General features: G+C 40.1%; 1 protein-coding gene and 1 long non-coding RNA gene across 2 annotated transcripts; one reads left to right on the top strand and one right to left on the bottom strand.

The window, feature by feature from the left end:
* Positions 1-4,846: 4,846 nt before the first annotated feature.
* LOC121819653 (uncharacterized) lies at positions 4,847-9,923 on the bottom strand. Its single transcript, XR_006059978.1, has 2 exons — positions 9,665-9,923; positions 4,847-5,059 (listed from the first exon to the last, which is right to left on the bottom strand). It is a non-coding gene; the product is annotated as an uncharacterized LOC121819653 (long non-coding RNA).
* C5H5orf46 (chromosome 5 C5orf46 homolog) lies at positions 6,949-22,227 on the top strand. Its single transcript, XM_004008939.5, has 4 exons — positions 6,949-7,055; positions 12,597-12,744; positions 17,190-17,247; positions 19,335-22,227. Exons 1-3 carry the CDS (start codon positions 6,986-6,988, stop codon positions 17,236-17,238), a joined length of 267 nt encoding a protein of 88 aa, XP_004008988.3. The 5' UTR covers positions 6,949-6,985; the 3' UTR covers positions 17,239-17,247; positions 19,335-22,227.
* Positions 22,228-22,490: the final 263 nt, after the last annotated feature.

Genomic DNA, 22,490 nt, shown 5'->3' with positions numbered 1-22,490 from the left:
TGGAGAGTATTTAATCAGGGGTACTGTAAGGAATAAAAGGCAACTATTCTCTCTGACATATATCACAGCAAGATCTTTGTTGATCCACCTCCTAAAGTAACAAAAATAAAAACAAATATAAACAAATGGGACCTAATTAAATTTAAAAGCTTTTGCACAGCAAAGGAAACCATAAAAATGAAAAGAGTAGGAGAAAATATTTGCAAATGAAGCAACTGACAAAGGATTAGTCTTCAAAATATACAAAAAGCGCATGCAGTTTTTTGTACTTAAAAAAAAGAAAAGCCAATCAAAAAATGGGTGGAAGACCTAAATAGACGTTTCTCTAAAGAAGACATACAGATGGTTAAAAAGCACATGACAAGATGCTCAATATCATTAATTATCAGAGAAAGGCAAATCAAAACTAAAATGAGGTATCACCTCACACAAATCAGAATATACAAAAAAAATCTACAAACAATAAATGCTAGAGTGGGTCTGGAAAAGGGAATCCTCCTACACTATTGGTGGGAATGTAAACTAGTATAAGCAGTATAAGGAAATTATAAATAGAGCTACCATATGATCCAGAAATCCTACTCCTGGGCATAAGTCTGGAGAAAACAATAAATCAAAAAGTTACATGCACCCCAAATTGGTTCACAATAGACAGGACATGGAAGCAGGCTAAATGACCATCAACAGAGGATGGATAAAGAAGATGTGGCAATATATACAATGGAGTGCTACTAAGCCATTAAGAAGAATGAAATCATGCCACTCACAGTAACATAGATGGACCTAGAAACTGTCATAATGAGTGAAGTATGTCAAACAGAGAAAGACAGATATGTAGTATCACATATAGAATCTAATAAAAATGATACAAATGAACTTATTTACAAAAGAGAATCCAAGATGATGAAAACAAATGTATGGTTACCAAGGAAGGAAAGAGTGGAGGGATAAATTAGGAGATTGGGAATGACATACACACACTACTACATATAAAATGGCTAACTAGTTAAGAACCTACTGTGGGGTTTCCTGGTAGCTCAGCTGGTAAAGAATCTGCCTGCAATGCAGGAGACCTGTTTGATTCCTGGGTCTGGAAGATATCTTGGAGTAGGGATAGGCTACCCACTCTAGGATTCTTTCCTGGAGAATCCCTGTGGACAGAGAAGTCTGGTGGGCTATAGCCCATGGAATCAGAAAGAGGCAGATACAACTGAGTGAGCAGCAGTTCCTGAGCTGTTGGTCTGGAATTCCCATCTCTTTAAGAATTTTTCAGTTTGTTGTGATCTAACAGTCAAAGGCTTTGGCACAGTCAATAAAGCAGATGTTTTCCTGGAACTCTCTTGCTTTTTTGATGATCCAATGGATGTTGGCAATTTGATCTCTGGTTCCTCTGCCTTTTCTAAATCCAGCTTGAACATCTGGAATTTCACAGTTCATGTACTGTTGGAGCCTGGCTTGCAGAATTTTGAGCATTACTTTGCTAGCGTGTGAGATGAGTACAACTGTGTGGTAGTTTGAGCATTCTTTGGCATTGCATTTCTTTGAGATTAGAATGAAAGCTGACCTTTTCCAGTCCTGTGGCCACTGCTGAGTTTTCCAAATTTGCTGGCATATTGAATGCAGCACTTTCACGGCATCATCTTTTAGGATTTGAAACAGCTCAGCTGGAATTCCATCACCTCCACTAGCTTTGTTCATAGTGATGTTTACTAAGGCCCACTTGACTTTGCATTCCAGGATGTCTGGTTCTAGGGGAGCAATCACACCATTATGATTATCTGGGTCATAAAGATCTCAGTCATGAAGATTTTGTATACTTCTGTGTTTTCTTCCCACCTCTTCTTAATACCTTCTGCTTCTCTTACATCCATACCATTTCTGTTCTTTATTATGTCCATCTTTGCATGAAATGTTGCCTTGGTATCTCTAATTTTCTTCAAGAGATCTCTAGTCATTCCCATTCTATTGTTTTCCCCTATTCCTTTGCATTATTCATTTAGGAAGGCTTTCTTATCTCTCCTTGCTATTCTTTGGAACTCTTCATTCAGATAGGTATATCTTTCCTTTTCTCCTTTGCCTTTTGCTTCTCCTTTTTTCTCAGCTATTTGTAAGGCCTCCTTAGACAAGCATTGTGCCTTTTTGCATTTCTTTTTCTTGGGGATGGTCTTGATCATTGCGTCCTGTACAGTGTCACAAACCTCTGTCCATAGTTCTTCAGGCATTCTGTGTATCAGATCTAATATCTTGAATCTATTTGTCACTTCCACTGTATAATCATAAGGGATTTGATTTAGGTCATACCTGAATGGTCTAGTGGTTTTCCCTACTTTCTTCAATTTAAGTCTGAATTTGGCAATAAGGAGTTCATGATCTGAGCCACAGTAAGCACACGGTCTTGTTTTTGCTGACTGTATAGAGCTTCTCCACCTTTGGCTGCAAAGAATATAATCAATCTTCTTTCAGTGTTGACCATCTGGTGATGTCCATGTGTAGAGTCTTCTCTTGTGTTGTTGGAAGAGGGTGTTTGCTATGACCAGTGCGTTCTCTTGGTAAAACTCTATTAACCTTTGCCCTGCTTCATTCTGTACTCAAAGGCCAGATTTGCCTGTTACTCCAGGTATCTCTTGACTTCCTACTTTTCATTCTAGCCCCCTACAATAAAAAGGACATCTTTTTTGGGTGTTAGTTCTAGAAGGTCTTGTAAGTCTTCATAGAACTGTTCAACTTCAGCTTCTTCAGCATTATTGGTCAGGGCATAGACTTAGATTACTCTGATATTGAATGGTTTGCCTTGGAAATGAACAGAAATCATTCTGTAGTTTTTAAGATTGCATCCAATACTGCATTTTGGACTCTTGTTGACTATGATGGCTACTCCATTTCTTCTAAGGGATTCTTGCCCACAGTAGTAGATATAAAGGTCATCTGAGTTAAAACTACCCATTCCAGTTCATTTTTGTTCACTGATTCCTAAAATGTCGACATTCACTCTTGCCACCTCCTGTTTGACCACTTCCAATTTGCCTTGATTCATGGACCTAACATTCTAAGTTCCTATGCAATATCGCTCTTTACAGCATCGGACTTTACTTCCATCACCAGTCACATCCACAACTGGGTATTGTTTTTGCTTTGGCTTGTCTCTTCATTCTTTGTGGAGTTATTTCTCCACTGATCTCCAGTAGCATATTGGGCACCTACCAACCTGGGGAGTTCATCTTTCAGAGTCCTATCTTTCTGCCTTTTCATACTGTTCATGGGGTTCTCAAGGCAAGAATACTAAAGTGGTTTGCCATTCCCTTCTCCAGTGGACCACGTTTTGTCAGAACTCTCCATCATGACCCATCTGTCTAGGGTGGCCCTCCTCATAGTTTTCTGTGATTGTGGTTTTCAATTTATCTGCGCTCTGATGAAGAAGGATAAGAAACTTATGGAAGCTTCCTGATGGGAGAGACTGAGTGAGGGGGAAACTGGGTCATGTTCTGACAGGCAGGACTATGTTCAGTAAATTTTTAATACAATTTTCTGTGGATGAGTGGAGCTGTGTTCCCTCCCTCCCGTAGTTGGGGCTAAACTCTGATGGAGGTAATGAAGACAGTGGTGACCTCCATCTAAAGGTCCCATGCATGCACTGCTACACTTAGTGTCCCCAGCTGAGAGAGTCAGTTCCTAGGCAGATTGATAAGAAGTCCAGGGTCCCCAAGGGGAGAGGGGGCTGGGGAACTCAAAGTGGAGATAGGGGTCCAGAATTCTCAAGGAGGAGAAAAGAACAAACTCTTTTCTTCCTCTACATTCCTTCAGTTCAGTCGCTCAGTCGTGTCTGACTCTTTGCAACCCCATGAATTGCAGCACGCCAGGCCTCCCTGTCCATCACCAACTTCCGGAATTCACTCATACTCACGTCCATTGAGTCGGTGATGCCATCCAGCCTTAGTCTTAGTCAATTACACAACTCAGTTTAAACTCTGTACTAGGGATTATACAAGAACAATGTATCCTGCTATAGGACAGTTTCTCCTTCCTGAAAACCTTATGACTAATCCTGATATATTAGAATGTATATTATGGGAGTGGGTCTGGGAGGATCTTTCTATTGTTAAATTCTAATCTTGTTATCCTAAAATGTAAACTGTGGGAGTGGGTCTGGTAAAATTTTCACAAACTTGAGACATGCTTTTGATTCATTGTAATAACTAATTAAAAGCTATATAACTCCATTGCTAACACCAGTAAGGGCGTACTCTTTCTGCCCCCTTCTGATGTCTATGTCAGAAGCTTTCTCTATCCCTTTTATACTTTAATAAAACTCTATTACACAAAGGCTCTGATCACGCCTCTTCTCTGGCTCCAGATTGAATTCTTCTCCTCCAGAGGCTAAAAATCTCAGCATCTTTCATGGTTCAGCAACAACCTTTCACAACCCTGCAGCAGGCCACCACCGACCCACGCCTCCACCAGAGACTCTTGGACATTCCTGGGCAAGTCTGGGTCAGTATCTTGTGGGGTCACTGCTCCTTTCTTCTGGGTCCTGGTGCACACAGGGTTCTGTCTGCGCCCTCCAAGAGTCTGTTTCCCCAGTCCTGCGTAAGTTCTGGCGGCTCTATGGTGGGGTTAATGGTGACCTCCTTTAAGAGGGCTTATGCCATACCCAGGTCTGCTGCACCCAGAGCCCCTGCCCCTGCCGCAGTCCACTGCTGACCTGTACTTCTGCAGGAGACACTCAAACACAGTTCTGTCTCAGCCTCCACGGGGTCTCTGGGTCCTGGTGCACATGGATTTGTTTGAGCCCTCTGAGCATCTCTGGCAGGTATGGGTTTGATTCTAAACACTATTTTGCCCCTCCTACCTTCTTGCTGGGGCTTTTCCTTTGCCCTTGGATGTGGGGTATCTCCTCACAGCCGCTCCAGTGCCACACAGCCACCGCTCCAGCGCCACATAGCCACCGCTCCAGCGCCCACCATCTTGCTGGGGCATCTTTGCCCTTGGACAGGCTTATATCCTCACAGTTGCTCCAGCACTGCGCAGCCACCACTGCAGCGCCACACAGCAGTAAGAGAATCTAAAAAAGAGTGGATATGTATGTGCATGATTGATTTGCTTTACTATACAGTAGAAACTAACACAACACTAAGTAAACTATACTCCAACAGAAATGAATTTTTTAAAAAATAATAAAAATAAGAGAGAAGAAGCACTATTCTGACCCTGAGGATGGTGCTATTTCTTTGACACCCGACTACCAAGAGCCATTCATTCTTCATTAAATGAGTCATTACATGGAGTATGCCCCATTTAGCCGATATATCCTTGATAAGCTAGTAGGCCCTATGTTGTAATACCCAGAGCTTTTGCTTGCCTGCACAGCATCCTTGTGGTAATTAGAAAAACACACCACTCTCTTGGCTGATTAAGCCCTGAGGACTTGAAGCTTGCGCAAAGTAAAAGGAATTGTTAGTCTGAAAATACAGGCACATGTCAGGGTCCATGGCAGGGCTAGCTTGAATGTTATTTCTCCACTAGGCTCTTGGAGAGCATGATGCTCAGTCCTAAGCAGTGATCCTGATGGCGTAAATCTAACTTGCTGAAACCTCCCTACTGTGAACACAGTCTCCAGGTCACAACCCTCTCTATAGGAGAGACCAAACCAGAAGATAGGTTGGAGAGGCCTGAAAGCATCCAAGCAGAGCTTCTTGATCGCTTTCAAGTACTAAACTGAGAGTAAGAGGACCTAGCCTAAGCCCTGTGACACCAGAAATGCCTATTTCTGCAGCTTAGTTAATTTCACCATTTATTAAAAGGATCCTCTGAGATTCACAATGTACAAGTTTTGGTCAACATGTAAGTTTATGGACCATGCCTAAATCCTTATTCCAGGTAACTGTTTTATTACACCATTCCTCAGGATAAGCAGTATCACCTAGACTCGAACCAAATTGGAACTTCTTGAATGTCTGCGTCTGAAAGGAAGGATATTTTACATAACAGCATGTCAAACCCAATATTACCTTTCAGTGAGGGCTGTAATTTCATTTTTTTCTCTTTTTTAATGTCTGCTATAGGCCTTGAGTAATATATATATATACATATATATATATATGTAAATTCTGAAAAAGATAAACGTGTCCTCAAGGAGCCTACAGTCAATTTGTGGAGATATTTAAGCAGGTGCCTATTAGGTACATAAAAAGAACACTTAGCCCTTCCCTGCAGAACCAGAACAACATTCCCAGGGAAGTGAAGTGAAAGCCAAGACTAATGCCAAGTACTATGCTAGACTCCTTGAGGATTCAAAAGTGAATAAAGTACCCTGCCTTTAAGAGATCTATAGGCTAAAGGAGAAGAGAAGTATAAAATAGTCAGCTCCCAAATTACTGGTCAAGGAGGATATACGGCTGGTGATGGAGCAGCTCTCTGGAGTGGGATGCGATGGCCGTGATGGAGGTTCTGCAGAGGGCCATTTGAACCTGAGCTTGAGGAATAAGTGGGGATGCAGCAAGGAAGAGAATAGGGACGACACAATACACAGGAAAAACAAAGAGCATGTGGGCGTGAATGGGCAAGCCCAGGTGGGGACAGGTCACTAGCTCAGAGCAAGGAAGGGAGCAGAGTGTACAGGGAGGCAAGTAGGCACACCTTACCAACTGGTTTATTGCTTGTTCTTTGGCGCTGGAAAGCAATTCTGCCTGATCCTCACCTAATTGTCATCCCTGGCACAGAAATAACTGCAAAAGAATGATTGCAGTGTCATTTATAAAACACACATTAAAAATACCAAAAGGGTTTTTCTTTTCCTATCTGTAAAATTCTTGGTTTGAAAGATAGGGCAGGGCCCATTAGTAGAGATTCCAAAGCAAGCTATACTGATATCTTATGCAACAACCTAAATTCCATAGCAGATGATGTCAGCTATAAATGCCCTATAAATGGAGCAAGACTTCGGATGCATCTGAACAATTTCTCTGCATCGATACCCACTGCTACAAACATGGCTGTCTCAGTGCTTCGGCTGACAATTGTCTGGGGACTGCTTGTCTTAATCCTGACTTGCCAGGCTGGTAAGTACTTTAAGTCTCAGCTCATGCTTTGTGCAGTAGTTAGCCATGACTGGATGAAGTCAGTGGCACTGATCTGGAACATGCAGAGGAATGAGGGGAACTTATGGCACAGCAGAAAGAGCACTGGACTGGGAAACAGAGGCAGATTTAACTAAAAGCAAGTAGGATTTTTATTCAAATGTGCTTCAGTTACAGCCTCTATCCTCAGTGAATGTATAAAGTTTAGAATGATTTTTTTTCTTATATCCTCACATGATATAGAGACACTATTATACTATAAATTCCTTGGAAGCTGGGGGCATTTGTTTTTTGTTTCTTTTTAATGACCGTAACTAATAATATTCAAAAGTGAAGAGTCTAGAATAAGACTCTTGAGCCTGGCTCCACCACTGATCAGAAATGTGACTCAGAAACACTATTTAACCTCTATGGGCCTCACACTTAAAAGGGAGTATCAGTTGTTAACTTTCTCATTTAGCTGTCCTGAAAATTAAAGATAAAACATACTGTTCCATAATAAACACCAACATTAACTATTATGGAAATGTATTATCTCATTTGATTCTCATAATTATTTTAAGTAAACGTGCACAGTTTTATCATTTCCCTTTTTGCAGGTAAATAAACCAGGCTAGCAGGGAGAAAGTTACTTGAGCATTGACACAGGCAGAAATGGCACATCTTGGACTGAAACCCAAGTCTTTAGACTCTTTCTATTATAAAGCATCTACTTCTTTCATGTCTGTTCCAAGCACACAGTGGACAACAAGGCAGCAGGCAGAAGTCTCATTAATTAATTTTTGGTCTACAGAAGACAATGAGCCCTTAATCTATCTCCATTCAGAATAACAGGTCAGAAAATACAGACAGTGCTAATCAGTAATAGAACCTTTTGAGCTATTTTAAATATAATTTGGCAGAATTCACAACCTCGGTCACCCACTGTCCACTGGCACAACATGTGGGCAGACACTCCAACAGGGCTATGGCAGGGGTGGCCTCAGAGATTACTGTGTTCATCTGGTTCTTTGGTTTTGGTTTTACTCACTAAGGCATGTCTGACTCTTTGCAACCCCATGGACTGTAGCCTGCCAGGATCCTCTGTCCATGGGATTTCCCAGATAAGAATACTGGAATGGGTTGCCATTTCCTTCTCCGGGGAGTCTTCCTGACCCAGGAATTGAACCCACATCTCCTGCATTGCAGGAAGATCTTTACCACCGAGCCACCTGGGAAGCCCACTGTGTCCATCTACCCCTAAGTAATCACTGTGATAAAGCAAAAAGTGAGATTTATATCCTAGAGACCAGTCCCAGGTCTGTCTCTCATGAACACTGATACTGGTTAAAACAGTCCACTGCTTTGAACCTCAGTTTCCTCATTTGTAAAATAGGATAATTACCAATTTTACCAGGTGAAATGAACATGCTTCTGTAATCACTTTATAAGCTACAAAAACTGTAGAAATATTAGCATTATTGTTTTTCAGAACTTTATGATTATGTGTCCATCTACCCCTAAGTAATCACTATGATAAAGCGAAAAGTGAGATTTATATCCTAGAGACCAGTCCCAGGTCTGTCTCTCATGAACACTGATACTGGTTAAAACAGTCCACTGCTTTGAACCTCAGTTTCCTCATTTGTAAAATAGGATAATTGTAGAAATATTAGCATTATTGTTTTCAGAACTTTATGATTATGTGTCCATCTACCCCTAAGTAATCACTATGATAAAGCGAAAAGTGAGATTTATATCCTAGAGACCAGTCCCAGGTCTGTCTCTCATGAACACTGATACTGGTTAAAACAGTTCACTGCTTTGAACCTCAGTTTCCTCATCTGTAAAATAGGGTAATTACCAACTTTACCAGGTGAAATGAACATGCTTTTGTAATCACTTTATAAGCTACAAAAACTGTAGAAATATCAGCATTATTGTTTTTCAGAACTTTATGATTATACTAAGAAACACAATCAGGCATTAATATAAATAAATGCTGCTAAAATATTAAGAAATTTGAAAATTTTGGAAAATAATAAAAACTAAGAAATTTGACATACCAGAAAAAAATTACCAAAGCCAATAGTTGAATATTTTCTCCTTTCAAATATAATATGGGGTAGCTTTGATTTGCACTTCTCTAGTGGCTCAGATAGTAAAGAATCTGCCTGCAATGCCAGTGACCCATTTTGATCCCTGGTTTGGGATGATCCCCTGGAGAAGGGAATGGCTACCCACTCCAGTAATATATGCACATATATACGATATACAAAGATATATCAATTATCCTTCCATCTTGACAAGAACACAATGAAGAAACTGAGAGGCAGAGCAGTTAAATATTGATTACATGGTGAATTTTTTGCTGAAAACAAGAAACAAACTCAGGTATACAGGACTTCAAAACATCACCCACCACACTATAATACCTCTTATATATATGATCCAAGGGCAGAGCCAAGGATTTGATCTTCACACACACTCTAAGCCAGGGCTCCTTGTATTTTGAAAATTTAGCATCATGTTAAAATAAAAAGTTACAATAAAAATAATAAAATTAAATTGTTATTCAAGTAGGCAGATAGGAACCAGAGAAAAGAACTCACTTTTCATGGAAGGAATTTCCGTTTATAGCTGGTAAATGTCTCCAGAGAACAACTGCTTGAAGGCAGGATTTCATGTAAGAAACATGTTCTGTGAAATTAAAAAAAAAAAAAAAAAAGAAATAGATTCAAACCCTGGCTCATCCACTTGCTAGATGTGTGACTTTAGGTGAGTCATTTACTTTCTCTGAGCATCTGTTTTCTCTCCTATAAAACTAATGCTATCACTGAATTGAATAAAGATTAGGAAAGTGATGAATGTACAACCTAGTACCTACACATTACAAATATGCCTTCTCTTTCCTTCCCCTTCCTGTAATGAAAACAAAGCAATTCTGGTCTCCGTGGTTGCCCTGCCCTTTATGTAAGGATCATGTCCATATATGTCCATTTTTGCCTTAACTCTTAGCAGCATATGCTATGTACATAATAGTAGGCTCAAAAACACTTATTGAATGTAAAAACCAACAGCTGAATAAATACTTGGTGGTTAGTATATTGATCTTGTCTTTAGGTCTCAGACTGTTAAATCTTTTTTTGTGGCAAAGTAAAAAATAAATGTTTGCAGAGTTGAAAGCCATATTTTTTACTAAGAGTCTCTATTTTAGGATATGATATAAATACAACTCTTCTCGCTAATTGATAGCCTCCACACCAAAAGCTAGTTACATCTCCTTCATTCAGAGCCATGAGGTACATTGTCTAGAGGGTGGGACTTCTTGAGTCAAAATTTGTGGTAAGATTGACAGATAAAACACAGGGCATCCAGTTAAAGTTGAATTTCAGATAAATAACAATTTTCTATTTTAGTTTAGGTATGTTCTAAATATTTCAGGTCATCCTTATATTAAAAACGTATTGTTGTTTATCTGACATTCAGTTTTAACTGGGCCTCTGTGTTTTTGTTTACCTAATCTGCCAGCACTACTTGTGAGGCTACAATTAAATCAAAAGATAAAGGGCTGTACTTCATCCTGACACCAGGGTCCAAAGGGGAGGCCATTAAATGCCGCTCTTCATTGCTTTTAATCCCCTGAACCTGTTAGACCACTAAGCAAAGCCAGATCCACCAAGGGACCTTGCATGTCACCAACTTCACTTTCTGGATCTTTGGCCTCATTCCAAAAGGCACTTGATTAAATATCAAAAGTAAGAGATCTAGAGCCTGTTGTACACAGTAAACTAAGTCAGAAACAGAAAAACAAATATCATACATTCACACATACATATGGAATCTAGAAAAATGGTATTGATGAGCCTACTTGCAGGGCAGGAGTAGAGATGCAGAGGTAGAGGACAGGCCTGTGGACACAGCAGGGGAGGAGAGGGTGGGGCGGACTGAGTGACACTGGAGCATGTATATTACCATATGCAGAATAGACAGCCAGTGGGAACGTGCTATGCAACACACGGAGCTCAGCCCAGTGCTCTGTGGCAACATCCAGAGGTGGGATGGGGTGGGGGATGGAAGGAACTTTCAAGAGGACGGGGATGTATGTATACTTATGACTGATTTAGGTTGTTGTATGGCCTGAGAGTTGGACTGTGAAGAAAGCTGAGCGCCAAAGAATTGATGCTTTTGAACTGTGGTGTTGGAGAAGACTCTTGAGAGTCCCTTGGACTGCAAGGAGATCCAACCAGTCCATTGTAAAGGAGATCAGGCCTGGGTGTTCTCTGGAAGGAATGATGCTAAAGCTGAAAATCCAATACTTTGGCCACCTCATGAGAAGTGTGGACTCATTGGAAAAGACCCTGATGCTGGGAGGGACTGGGGGCAGGAGGAGAAGGGGACGACAGAGAATGAGATGTCTGGATGGTATCACCGACTCGATGGACGTGAGTTTGAGTAAACTCCGGGAGTTGGTGATGGACAGGGAGGCCTGGTGTGCTTTGATTCATGGGGTCGCAAAGAGTCGGACACTACTGAGCGAATGAACTGAACTGAATGGCAGAAACCAACGCATTGTAAAACAATTATCCCCCATTTAAAACTGTTTTTCAAAAAGTAAGAGACCAGCAGTTAAAATCACATCTTCTCCTGATATTTGTAAGATCTTCTGCAAGTCACCCTGTGTTCTCAGATTCTGAGTCCAGTGAGCTAAAATCTGCACACTCCAAAAGATTGCTCAAACTTAAAATTGCATATAGATGTAAAATCATTATTTACAGAACTATCACATGCTGGGATACAAATGACAGAATTTCTCCTTGTCATCATAATACTTTCAGTCTTATAACACACATGTAGTTAGTTCATACCTTTTTTGTCCAAGACTATGCAGTTCATCACAGAGTGCTTTAGAACCCAGGTTTTAATACCAGACAAACATGGGGCTGAATTCTGATTCTACCACTTCAACACTGTGACTTTGGTCCCCTTCTAGACCTCTCTCAACTTCCATTTCTTTACCTTTAACTTGGGATAATAATGTCACCTCCCTCGTAGGGTTGCTGGGAGAATAAACTGAGACAATGCACATAGATTGCCTGTCCCAGGATGGCCTGTCCTATGTGCTCAGCAAGTGCTACCTATTATTATATCATCCTCCTCATTAGCACTTCCAGAGGTCCAGGGATTATGTGAGAAAAATACATGAAAACCAAGCAGCCTGTATTTCAGTCCCAGCACTGGCGTTTACTAGCTGCTTTAACTCTGAACAGGTAACAGCTTCTGTGAGCTTCAGTTTTCTCATCCAGAAAGAGAAACCGTGTCTACCTAGGCATCAATATCTGCAGGTCTGTTTGTTTTAGGAATAAATGGCATAATGCATATGAAGAGAATAGGCAGGCATTAGATGCGCCATAAATATAATTATATGAGGTTATATAATGGGGGGGGGGGTGTTATAAAGGGCCCTAGGATTCCTTACAATGAAAGAAACTTCCTTATCTTTTTTGCTGAGAATCAACCCTGAGATTCCGTTTTGTTTTTCAGATGACAAACCAGAGGACAAGCCAGATGAGCAGCCACATGACTCAGGCAAAAATTCAGAGCCAGAGTTCCCCAAATTCCTAAACCTTTTGGGCTCGGAGATTATTGAGAATGCAGTGGAGTTCATTCTCCGCTCCATGACGAGGAGCACGTAAGCACTGAGACAAACCTTGCTTTTGTCCAGTTGGCTGTTGGTAATGACCACATTGCATTAAAATGAATGAGAAACAGAATTACATGCATGCCAATGTACTGTTTTAATTGAAATGTTGCCTATGTTAACATATATTTGCATCTGCATGGATTTCCCTAAACTCTTTGGGGGTGAGAACACTCCCAAGGAATTTATGAAACAAGGGGATCCATAAAATATGTTTTATTTCACGACCAAGTAGTGGGGGAAGAAGAGCATCAGACCAACAGGCAGAAAACTAGGTTCTGGTCTTGACACAGGTGCTACTTACTGGATGATCTGCCTTTAGACTCTCCCTCTCTGTGTGCCTCAGTTGGCTAATCTGTAAAGTTAAAGGAATCAAGGACCCACCCAATGCAGACACAGTAATTCTCTGATGAAGGTGGTGGGTAGGGATCTGCTCAGTAGAAAGGGGTATGAGGAGTTCTGTCCTTATTTTCTAGTCTGAGTAATTTAGGAGGGTTAGCAGACACAGTAGCTATCTCTCCTCCAAGGCAACCTAGAGAACCTCTCTAAGGAGGGAGGGTTTGCTTTGATCTTGAGAGACTGTCTTGCTGGCATATTGCACAGCCCCGAATCTTGCCATGATTTTCAACCTTCTTCCAAGCTCCTGTGCCCAACTCCTAATACATCCTACCCAGATTTACATAGCTCTGGTTTCTAAACCTACTTCACCCTGTTCTTCATTCTCCTGACATTAACCTCTCCCAGTTCAGCTCACCGGGGTCTAATTTGTTTTCCTGAATTTCTAGGTGCTAACCTCTCCGAGACTCTGCTCTCTAATTCTCTCTTCACAAAACCCTAAGCAGAGTTTGACAAAGTATAAACCATTACTTACCTGCTTAAGAATCTCCTGGAGAACGTTACAAAATGCGGACCCCTTCATCCCATGTTGCACCTTCCCAGGGCAAAGCTGCAGGTTTGCATTTTAACAACCTTTCAGGTTATTCTTGGAGAAGGCAATGGCACCCCACTGCAGAACTCTTGCCTGGAAAGTCCCATGGATGGAGGAGCCTGGTGAGCTGCAGTTCATGGGGTCGCCAAGAGTCGGACACGACTGAGCGACTTCACCTTCACTTTTCACTTTCACACATTGGAGAAGGAAACGGCAACCCACTCCATTGTTCTTGCCTGGAGAATCCCAGGGATGCGGAAGCCAGGTGGGCTGCTGTCTATGGGGTCGCAGAGTCGACACAACTGAAGCGACTTAGCAGCAGCAGCAGGTTATTCTAATATTGATTAACCATTGATTGGATGCTCTGAGCTACATGGCTGGGTCTTAAAGGTACACATCACCTTTAAATTTATATTCACATTTTGTGTAGATGTGAATCTTTCTATTTTTCTAGGGACAGTGCTTCTGACTTTATAAGATTCTCAAAATAGTCTATAACCAGTGACAGATTAAAGGCCACTTCTGTATAGAAGTGATCAGGGGCCATTTTGTAATGCCCGATCTGCTTAAATTGATATATTACAATCAGGTGAATGGGCAGGAGTCTGCATACAATCAAGAACAAACTGTTAAAACTTAAAAGTGTTTATTTTGTGTTCTCATTTTTCCTATCATGGATGCTTTTGCAACTGTCGAGTTCCCACAACTGTTCATGTAAACAAGGAAAAGAATAAAAGCAACACTATTCATCTACAAAGTACAGATTAGACGCAAGTTGAACTCAAATTGTTATAAATCATAACAATAGTAGTGCAAAGAATCAGAACAGTAATAATTCCTGTTATTCCTTCCCTGGGGGATTCCCTAGATATATTATAAAATAGCACTTGTTTTCTCTGTTAATTCAAACTTGAGGGTTCTTCATTAAAGACACAACAGTCCTTGCTCAAGGGAACACATCTAACTGCCCTCCCTCTGTCCAAGAAAATACCATACATATGGCAGGGGATGGGGAGTGGGAAGAGACCCTCAAGAACTATACCTAAGAACTTAATGTGTGTTTAGGAAAGTAGGGGGAGGACTTGTGAAGGAAACAATCTAGACTATAAGTCTAGAAGTCTCCTCAAAGAAATTGCAGTCCTTATTGTATAAGATGACATGAGCATATCTGGTGATAACTAAAATGTTTAGGTAAATGTCAGGCAACCCTCACAGTGAGGGTCTAAGGAAAGGAGCTGGCACTGGGCAAGTATGCTTAGGGGAGTGTTTCTGGCAAAGCAAGATGTACTTTGGATCTTAAGGGACTCGATGAGATTTGATTAGAAGAAAGAATGACAAGAATGATGAAACTTCATAAAGAGAGAAGTTTTGCTTTGTTTACTCCTGTGTATCTGATGCCTACATACCATGTCAATCACGTAACAAATGCTGGGTATGTGCTTTCAGGACAGAGAATAGACCAGCTCACTCCCTCCACTTACCCTCTGGGTAAACTTAAGAGCTGTATGAACAGCATTCTGGTTGCCACTGATCTAAAAATATCCATATTCTTAACTCCTCTGGGCCTTTGAGAAGCCTCCAGTTCTTGTGAGTTTCACCCTGACCCCTAGGTTTCCATGACACAACATTTTCCTTGTTCTCTCCCTACCGCAAGCCTTTCGTTCTTATTCTATTTGACTTTTCATGCATCTGCCCCTTAAACATCATTGCTACTCAAGGTTCCAAATGTAGAACCTCCCTGATTTTTCACATCACAGCTTCCATATTAGGAATATTACTTACAGTCTGATGTGTTCCTAATACAGATGTCTATTGCATTCTTTTCCCTGAGCTACAGAATGTAATAATTCATGGGTTGCTATAAAAACCTAATTTAGGTTTTCATCAATACATCAAATTCAGCTGGTCTAAACCCAATCCCATCATCTCACTTACAAATCTGCTCCTCTTCATTTTTTCCTTATCTCAGTAAGTCACATTTTCATCTATTCAGAATCTAGACACTTCAGGTCTTCTTTGATTCTTCCTGCTCATCACCACTTCCATCTAGTTGCTAAATTTTCTAAGTTTTTCTTAGGGCTTCCCAGGTGGCTCAGCAGTAAAGAATTCACACGCCAATGTAGGAGATGCAGGTTCAATCCCTGGGTCGGGAAGATTCCACGGAGAAGGAAATGGCAACCCACTCCAGTATTCTTGCCTGGGAAATCCCATGGACAGAGGAGCCTGGTGGGCTATAGTCCATGGGGTTGCAAAGAGTTGGACACGACTGAGTGACTAAACAACAAGTTTTTCTTCCTATACCAGTCCTTTTCTTCAACTCCACTGACTAGTAGGGCTAGTTGAGTCCATCATGATCTCTTTCCAGAGCTCTTCTCATTAGATCTATCATTAGTTACACTGTTTCTGTCTCTCCCCACTCCAACCCATCCTCTACCTATCTTCAAATTTGATTCTATCACTGCCATGCTGGAAACCCTTTCAGTGAACTTCCATTGCCTGCAAAATCAGAGCAAATGCATCAGCTGATGCTAAACAGCCTTCCCTGATGCCAATATATCTTTCAGTCAAATCTCTCACTTCTGAAGCCAAACACCTGATGCCTCAGTGACAAGTAATTTCTGTTTCAGAACAGATAATGTTTGTTTAAATCTCCAGTTATCTTTGCACATGATTTTCTGTCATCAGTGACTCACCCTCAAACCCCAGCTCCACTCTGTTCACCTGCTAAGTCTAATCATTTTGTAAAATCTAGTCCAAAGACAAGCTCTGTGAAGACGTCACAGACCCCTACTATTAGAAAATTCAGATATTCAGATGCTGGGATTTCATAATGCCTTTGCAGGAAGGCAAATTCCTGCAAAGGCATTATGAAGGCATATGGCTTTTCTTACCTCACTGTTTTAAATTATTTGTCTCTGAATGCATCTGTTTTCTCCACTAGATAAGAATATCCTCATAGACCATATTTTTTTCTTTTACCTTCTCAACAGCTACCCCACAGCCAATCCTTAAACAGTATAGAAACCTCTGGCATGAATTCATGCTTCTGGAGACCTAAGTTTTAGACTCTGCTTTGCGGTTTACCAGCCATGTGACTTGAACAGGTTGTTTGATCTCTATGAGCTTCAGAGATCTTTTCATATGTAAAAAGATTAAAAATCATCACTTACCTATTCAACAAATATTTGTTAATTCATACTATATGACAGGTATTGTTCTAGGTATTGGGATGTATTATGAAACAAATAGATCAAAATATCTATCTTTATAGAGTTAATATAAGACTAGACACCAAACTAATAGATATCTTGGCAGAATTAAAGAGAGAATTATGCATGCATGGCTTGTCAAATATGACCTACTGTAGAAATCTTAAATCTTATGATTTCATGACACAGGAAAACCTGAAGAAGAAAAGTATTGCTCAAATTTTATAAATTCATGATCTTTTTAACATTCCTGATCAGTCTAAATCATAATTCATTGTTTTCTCTTTATTTTTTTCAAGAGAATTTTTGGAACATGGTGATAAACAAGGAGAACATTCATCAAAGTGACTTTCTCAGGTGATTGTAACTTAAAAACTTACAACCAAAAAATAGTATACTGAACATAGCAAAAAAGGTGTGTCTTTTGTGTGTGTTTGCTTTGTTCTTGCATTGTTTTTTTAAAACAGTTTTAAATAGATGTATTTTTATTATCTCAAAGTCACAGACTTAGTAAGATTCTCTTAAGGGAAGAAGCACAATTGTGGGGTGAAACAAGTAAGCACTGAAGTGAGGAGAGCTGGTCTTGTCCCAACTCCGCTTGGAACTTGATTTGTGCAAGTTCTGCCTGTGAAAGGAGGAGCTTATACGCACTAAAGTCTAAGGACCCATGAAATCATGCAGTTAGTTACTCATGAGAATAAGATTTACAGAAACTAATTCCAGCGGAAAGAACTAATAAGCTCTCTAATTTATACGAAAACAGTCTGATTTGTGTTCAGAGATACCTGCTGATTCCTTATCCAGTTCTCTCTTGAGAATGGATATCGAAATATAAACACAGAAATGTTAGACCTGGGAAACAAATTCTATAAGTAACTAGCACAAGCTAGCTTAGTTTTAGGTTTAGGTTTAGGCATTAAGCTAAGTGCTCTGTATGCGTTACCTAATTTAATTCTAACATTCGCTATGAAAGATAGGCATTGTCATTCTAAAATTTTATAAATAGGGAAACCAAAGCTCAGGGAGCTTAATTAATGTGATCTGAATCCAAGCAGCCTGAGTCCATAGTCTGTGCTCCACCACTAAGCAATAGAGCTCACTGGAGAACAGAGAACAGGGACTAAACTGCGTGATTTTAGACATGCCTCGACGTGTCCGTAGAAATGATACACTACCCCTTTGGTTAGTTGAGTTCTATACATCTCTGGGATGCATATTTATAAATCTGTAGGTAGATATATAAATAAACCATCTTTTTCTATAACATATGCCTCTTTCTTACACAGTCCTTGAACGCTCATTTAACCCATGCCTACTATGTGTCAAGTTCTGTCATTGCTACCAAGATAAGTAACACTGTCCCATCATTAAGAAGTTTCTAGTTTAGACTATCACCTAGCAGAGTGCCCTCCAGGACTGTGCAGGGAAACGGTCAAGTTCTATGTACCAGTTTCGTGGCTATGCCTTGTAGAAAGGATATAAAAAGGAAGCCCTGGAGGAAGGAATGGGCATTAGGAGGGCTTTGCAAAGAAGGTGCATTTCCGTATACAGTCTCAGATAATAAGCAGAAAGGAGCCAGTTCTCACAAACAAATCATCTAATAATCAGACACCTAATTAATCTGAGATCCTCACAACCTCTGCTTAATCACATTGACACAATTTCCTTATGTTAATAGCCTTACAATCTCACCTCCTAATGTCCTGCGTCACTTGAAATCATAGGGATTTAAGTCTCCCAATGTCTTCAGTCATTTGACATTTAACACACCTTTCTTATGTTACAATAAGAATCTGATGAATCTCACTACGGTTATAAGAGAAGTAAAAGATGGCAAAGCACTTTGCAAATTCTCAATATCTATCTACATTTTTTTAATTAAGAAAAAAGTGTAACTGACATGCTAGATGACATGTTTAGACTTGCTGAGTCTGAACTTCCTCAGGAGGGAGCTAGAAAAAATAAATTTCATAGGAAATCTTTCAGTAACCAATGAGCAAAATTGCAGATGGGCAAGACACCACTCAGTATCTACTCCATGAAGCCTGATGGGAAATGTTTCTTTTAGAATTTAGAGCAAGAAAAAAGAATGAGTCTTCCCTAAGGACTGCTTCCTCATTTCTGGTTATAAGATTTATGTAGCTTGGTCTATTTCATTTATTTTTCCTGTCTATCCAAAAGCTCAAAAACTGATGACTCAATTTATCCCAGTGTTTAACATACGTGCCTTCTCCCTTCATCCCTGTTATTGATTCTTGCCTCATATATCTTGCATTTTCATTTTTGTTGCTGTTGCTTGTTTTTTTTAAATACATATTATAGTTGATTTCATTATAATAAATCATCTCATGTTCTACAATACAGAGACATAAAAATGTGTTTTTCCTAGGTCTTAAGCCCTCTCTAGCTGGTAATTGTTTCCCTGTGTCTGGTTTGTTTCTAAGGACACACCTACATGGCTCCAGAATAAGCCAAGGGCAACCAAATCCTGCTTTTCCAGTTCTGTTTCACAAGTCCTCCAGGACAGAGGGCTCAAAGCAGTTCCCAGCAAGTGCTCAGAATTCAGGTCCTGGCTTCAACCAAATACAGCTTATTCTGAACATCCTGACTGCAATTTTGCTTCTAGAAGTCAAAATAAATATGTCCACCAGGGGTCACAAATCCTAGTTTATTAAGGTTTTTGTTGGTAGAAGTAATTTTTCCAGAACATGTTTACAGCTTTTAATGATGAAAAAATATGAAACATATAAAAATTATTATCCAGAATAACTGAAGAACATTTCAAATTAAGAGAACTAAATTTTGGATAATGTAAGTCCAAAGTCTCAGAACCAGTAAATGACAGAAAAAGGATTTGAACCTGACTCCAAAGAACAAGCCCTTAATCCCTAAAAATGTATGAAATTTCAGAGTTAAAAGTTTCATAAATCCTTTTTGGAAAAGTCTTTCAAAAAATCTGAACCCATGTTGTTGGGCTAGTAAACTAAAATCTGACCTTTAAAAAAAAGTTAACAAGGTTATTGGTGTTCCACTGTCTTCACTGGGTTTGGGGTCGCACAGAGTTGGACACGACTGAAGCGACTTAGCAGCAGCAGTGGCTCAGCAGTAAAGAATCTACCTGCAACCCGGGAGAAACACTGAATCAGGAAGATCACTTGGAAAAGGAAATGGCAACCCAGGGTTGCCCGAAAAAACCCCAGGGACAGAGGAGCCTGGTGAGGTTGCAACAGTCAGACGTGATTTAGCGAGTAAACCACTACTCCCACCAGTCTTTGCTATTCTCATGGACTAGCAGAGTGCCCTTGAGGACACTTGAAAAGAGTGGATGGAAGAATTTTGGCAAGTCTAGTGCAGTCTTTTCATTTCTTCTACAAACTTGTTACACCGACGGGGGTCCTCAGTGGCCATTGGTGTGGTTCTTGCCCACTTGGTCATAAAGGATTGAACCACTGTCAAATCTGACCAGCTGAGCCAGGAAGATTCTCCCAGAATTATTTAATGTGGACAGTAGGACAAGACTGGAACCATAAAGCACAACGACAATTATGGCATTAATTGCACTCTACAGCTCTACAGCCTATAGCACTCTAGTCTAGAAAAAAGATCCATGTGCTTCTGTCCTGGATCCTGTTCTTCCCAAGCATTACTCCAGTGTATTTTCAATAAATCTTTTGTTTGTTTGTCTTCCTTTAAGCCAGGATAGGTGTGCATGCAACACAAAGAAACTCTCATAATGCAGATAGCTAAGCAAAGAGTGAATACCTACTAAATACTGAAAGATACATTACTTTCTACCATAAATTTAGATAATCTACCTCCTGCATTTTCCAGAGACTTCCAGTTTTTTATTCCCAATTCCATTGACATTTAATAAACATTGTGTAAATTTAAGATGTACAATGTGTTGATTTGATAGACATGTATACTGCAAAATGATTACCATGAAAAGATTAGTTAACACATTCATGACCTCACATGGTTACTTTTTTATTTTAATTTATTTTTTGGCCATGTGCAACAAGTGGAATTAGTTCCCTGACCAGGGATGGACCCCCACACCCCCTGCAGTGAAAGTGCATTCTTAACTCCTGGACCTCCAGGGAAGTCCATATAGTGAGAACTTTTAAGATCTACTTTCTTAGGAACTTTCAAGTACGTAATACAGTAAGTATTATTAACTATAGCACCATGCTATATATTAGATCCCCAACTTATTGATATTATAACTGGAAGTTTGTAAACTTTGACCAGCTTCACCCATTTCTCTCACCACCTCCTCTGGCCCTGGCAACCACCAGTTTTACTCTCTACTTGAATGACTTCCCTTTTTTTTAAGATTTCATATATACATGAGGTCATATAATATTTGTCTTCCTTTGTCTAACTTGAGCTTCCCTGATAGCTCAGCTGATAAAGAACCCACCTGCAATGCAGGAGACCCTAGTTTGATTTCTGGATCAGGAAAATCTGCTGGAGAAGTGAATGGCTACTCACTCCAGTATTCTTGTCTAACTTACTTCACTTTAGCATAACATCATCACAATTCATCTGGTGGTTTAGCCTCTCCAACTCTTGCGACCCCATAGACTATAGGCCTCCAGGCTCCTCTGTCCATAGTATTTTCTAGGCAAGAATACTAGAGTGGGCTGCCATTTCCTTCTCCAGGGGATCTTCCCAACCCAGGGATCAAACACAGGTCTTCTGCACTGCAGGTAACTTCTTTACCAACTGAGCTACCAGGAAAACATTGCTGCCAATGGCAGGATTTCTTTCTTTTCTAAGGCTGAACAATATTACATACATACGTATGTGTATATATATATGTATATATACCCACACACCACATCTTCTTTATCCATTCATCCATTGACAGGCATAGGCTGTTTCTATGTCTTGTTTATTGTAGCTAATGTTGCACTGAATATGGAGGTACAGATATTTCTTTGAGATAATAATTTTATTTCCTTTGATATATATCCAGAAGTAGGATTGCTGGATCGTGTGGTAGTTCTGTTTTTATTTTTTTGTGGTAGTTCTGTTTTTTATTTTTGAACCTTTATGACTGCACCAATTTACACCCCCACCAACAGTGCACAAAGGTTCCCTTTTCTCCATATCTCCGCCAGCACTTGTTATCTCTTATCTTTGATGATAGCCGTTCTAGCAGGTGTGAGGTGATATCTCATCATGGCCTTGTTTTGTATTTCCCTGATGATTAGTGATATTGAGCACCTTGTCATATACCTGTCAGCCATTTTTATGTCTTCTTTGGAAAGAAAGTCTCTTCATGTCCTTTTCCCATTTTTTTAATAAAAAAAAATTTGTTTTTGCTGTTGATCACTATGAGTTCCTTATCTATTTTGGAAGTTAATCCCTTAACAGATATAAGATTTGCAAATATTTTCTCCCATTCAGGGCTTCCCTTGTGGCTCAGCTGGTAAAGAATCTGCCTGCAATTTGGGAGACCTGGGTTCAATCCCTGGATTGGGAAGATCTCCTGGACAAGGGAAAGATTACCCACTCTGGTATTCTGGCCTGGAGAATTCCATGGACTGTATAGTCCATGAATTTGCAGAGTCGGACATGACTGAGCAACCTTC

Source organism: Ovis aries, chromosome 5 (genome assembly GCF_016772045.2).
Source record: "Ovis aries strain OAR_USU_Benz2616 breed Rambouillet chromosome 5, ARS-UI_Ramb_v3.0, whole genome shotgun sequence".
NCBI lineage: Eukaryota > Metazoa > Chordata > Mammalia > Artiodactyla > Bovidae > Ovis > Ovis aries.
Note: the sequence above shows the minus strand (reverse complement) of the source record. Positions and strands in the feature narration are given on the sequence as shown.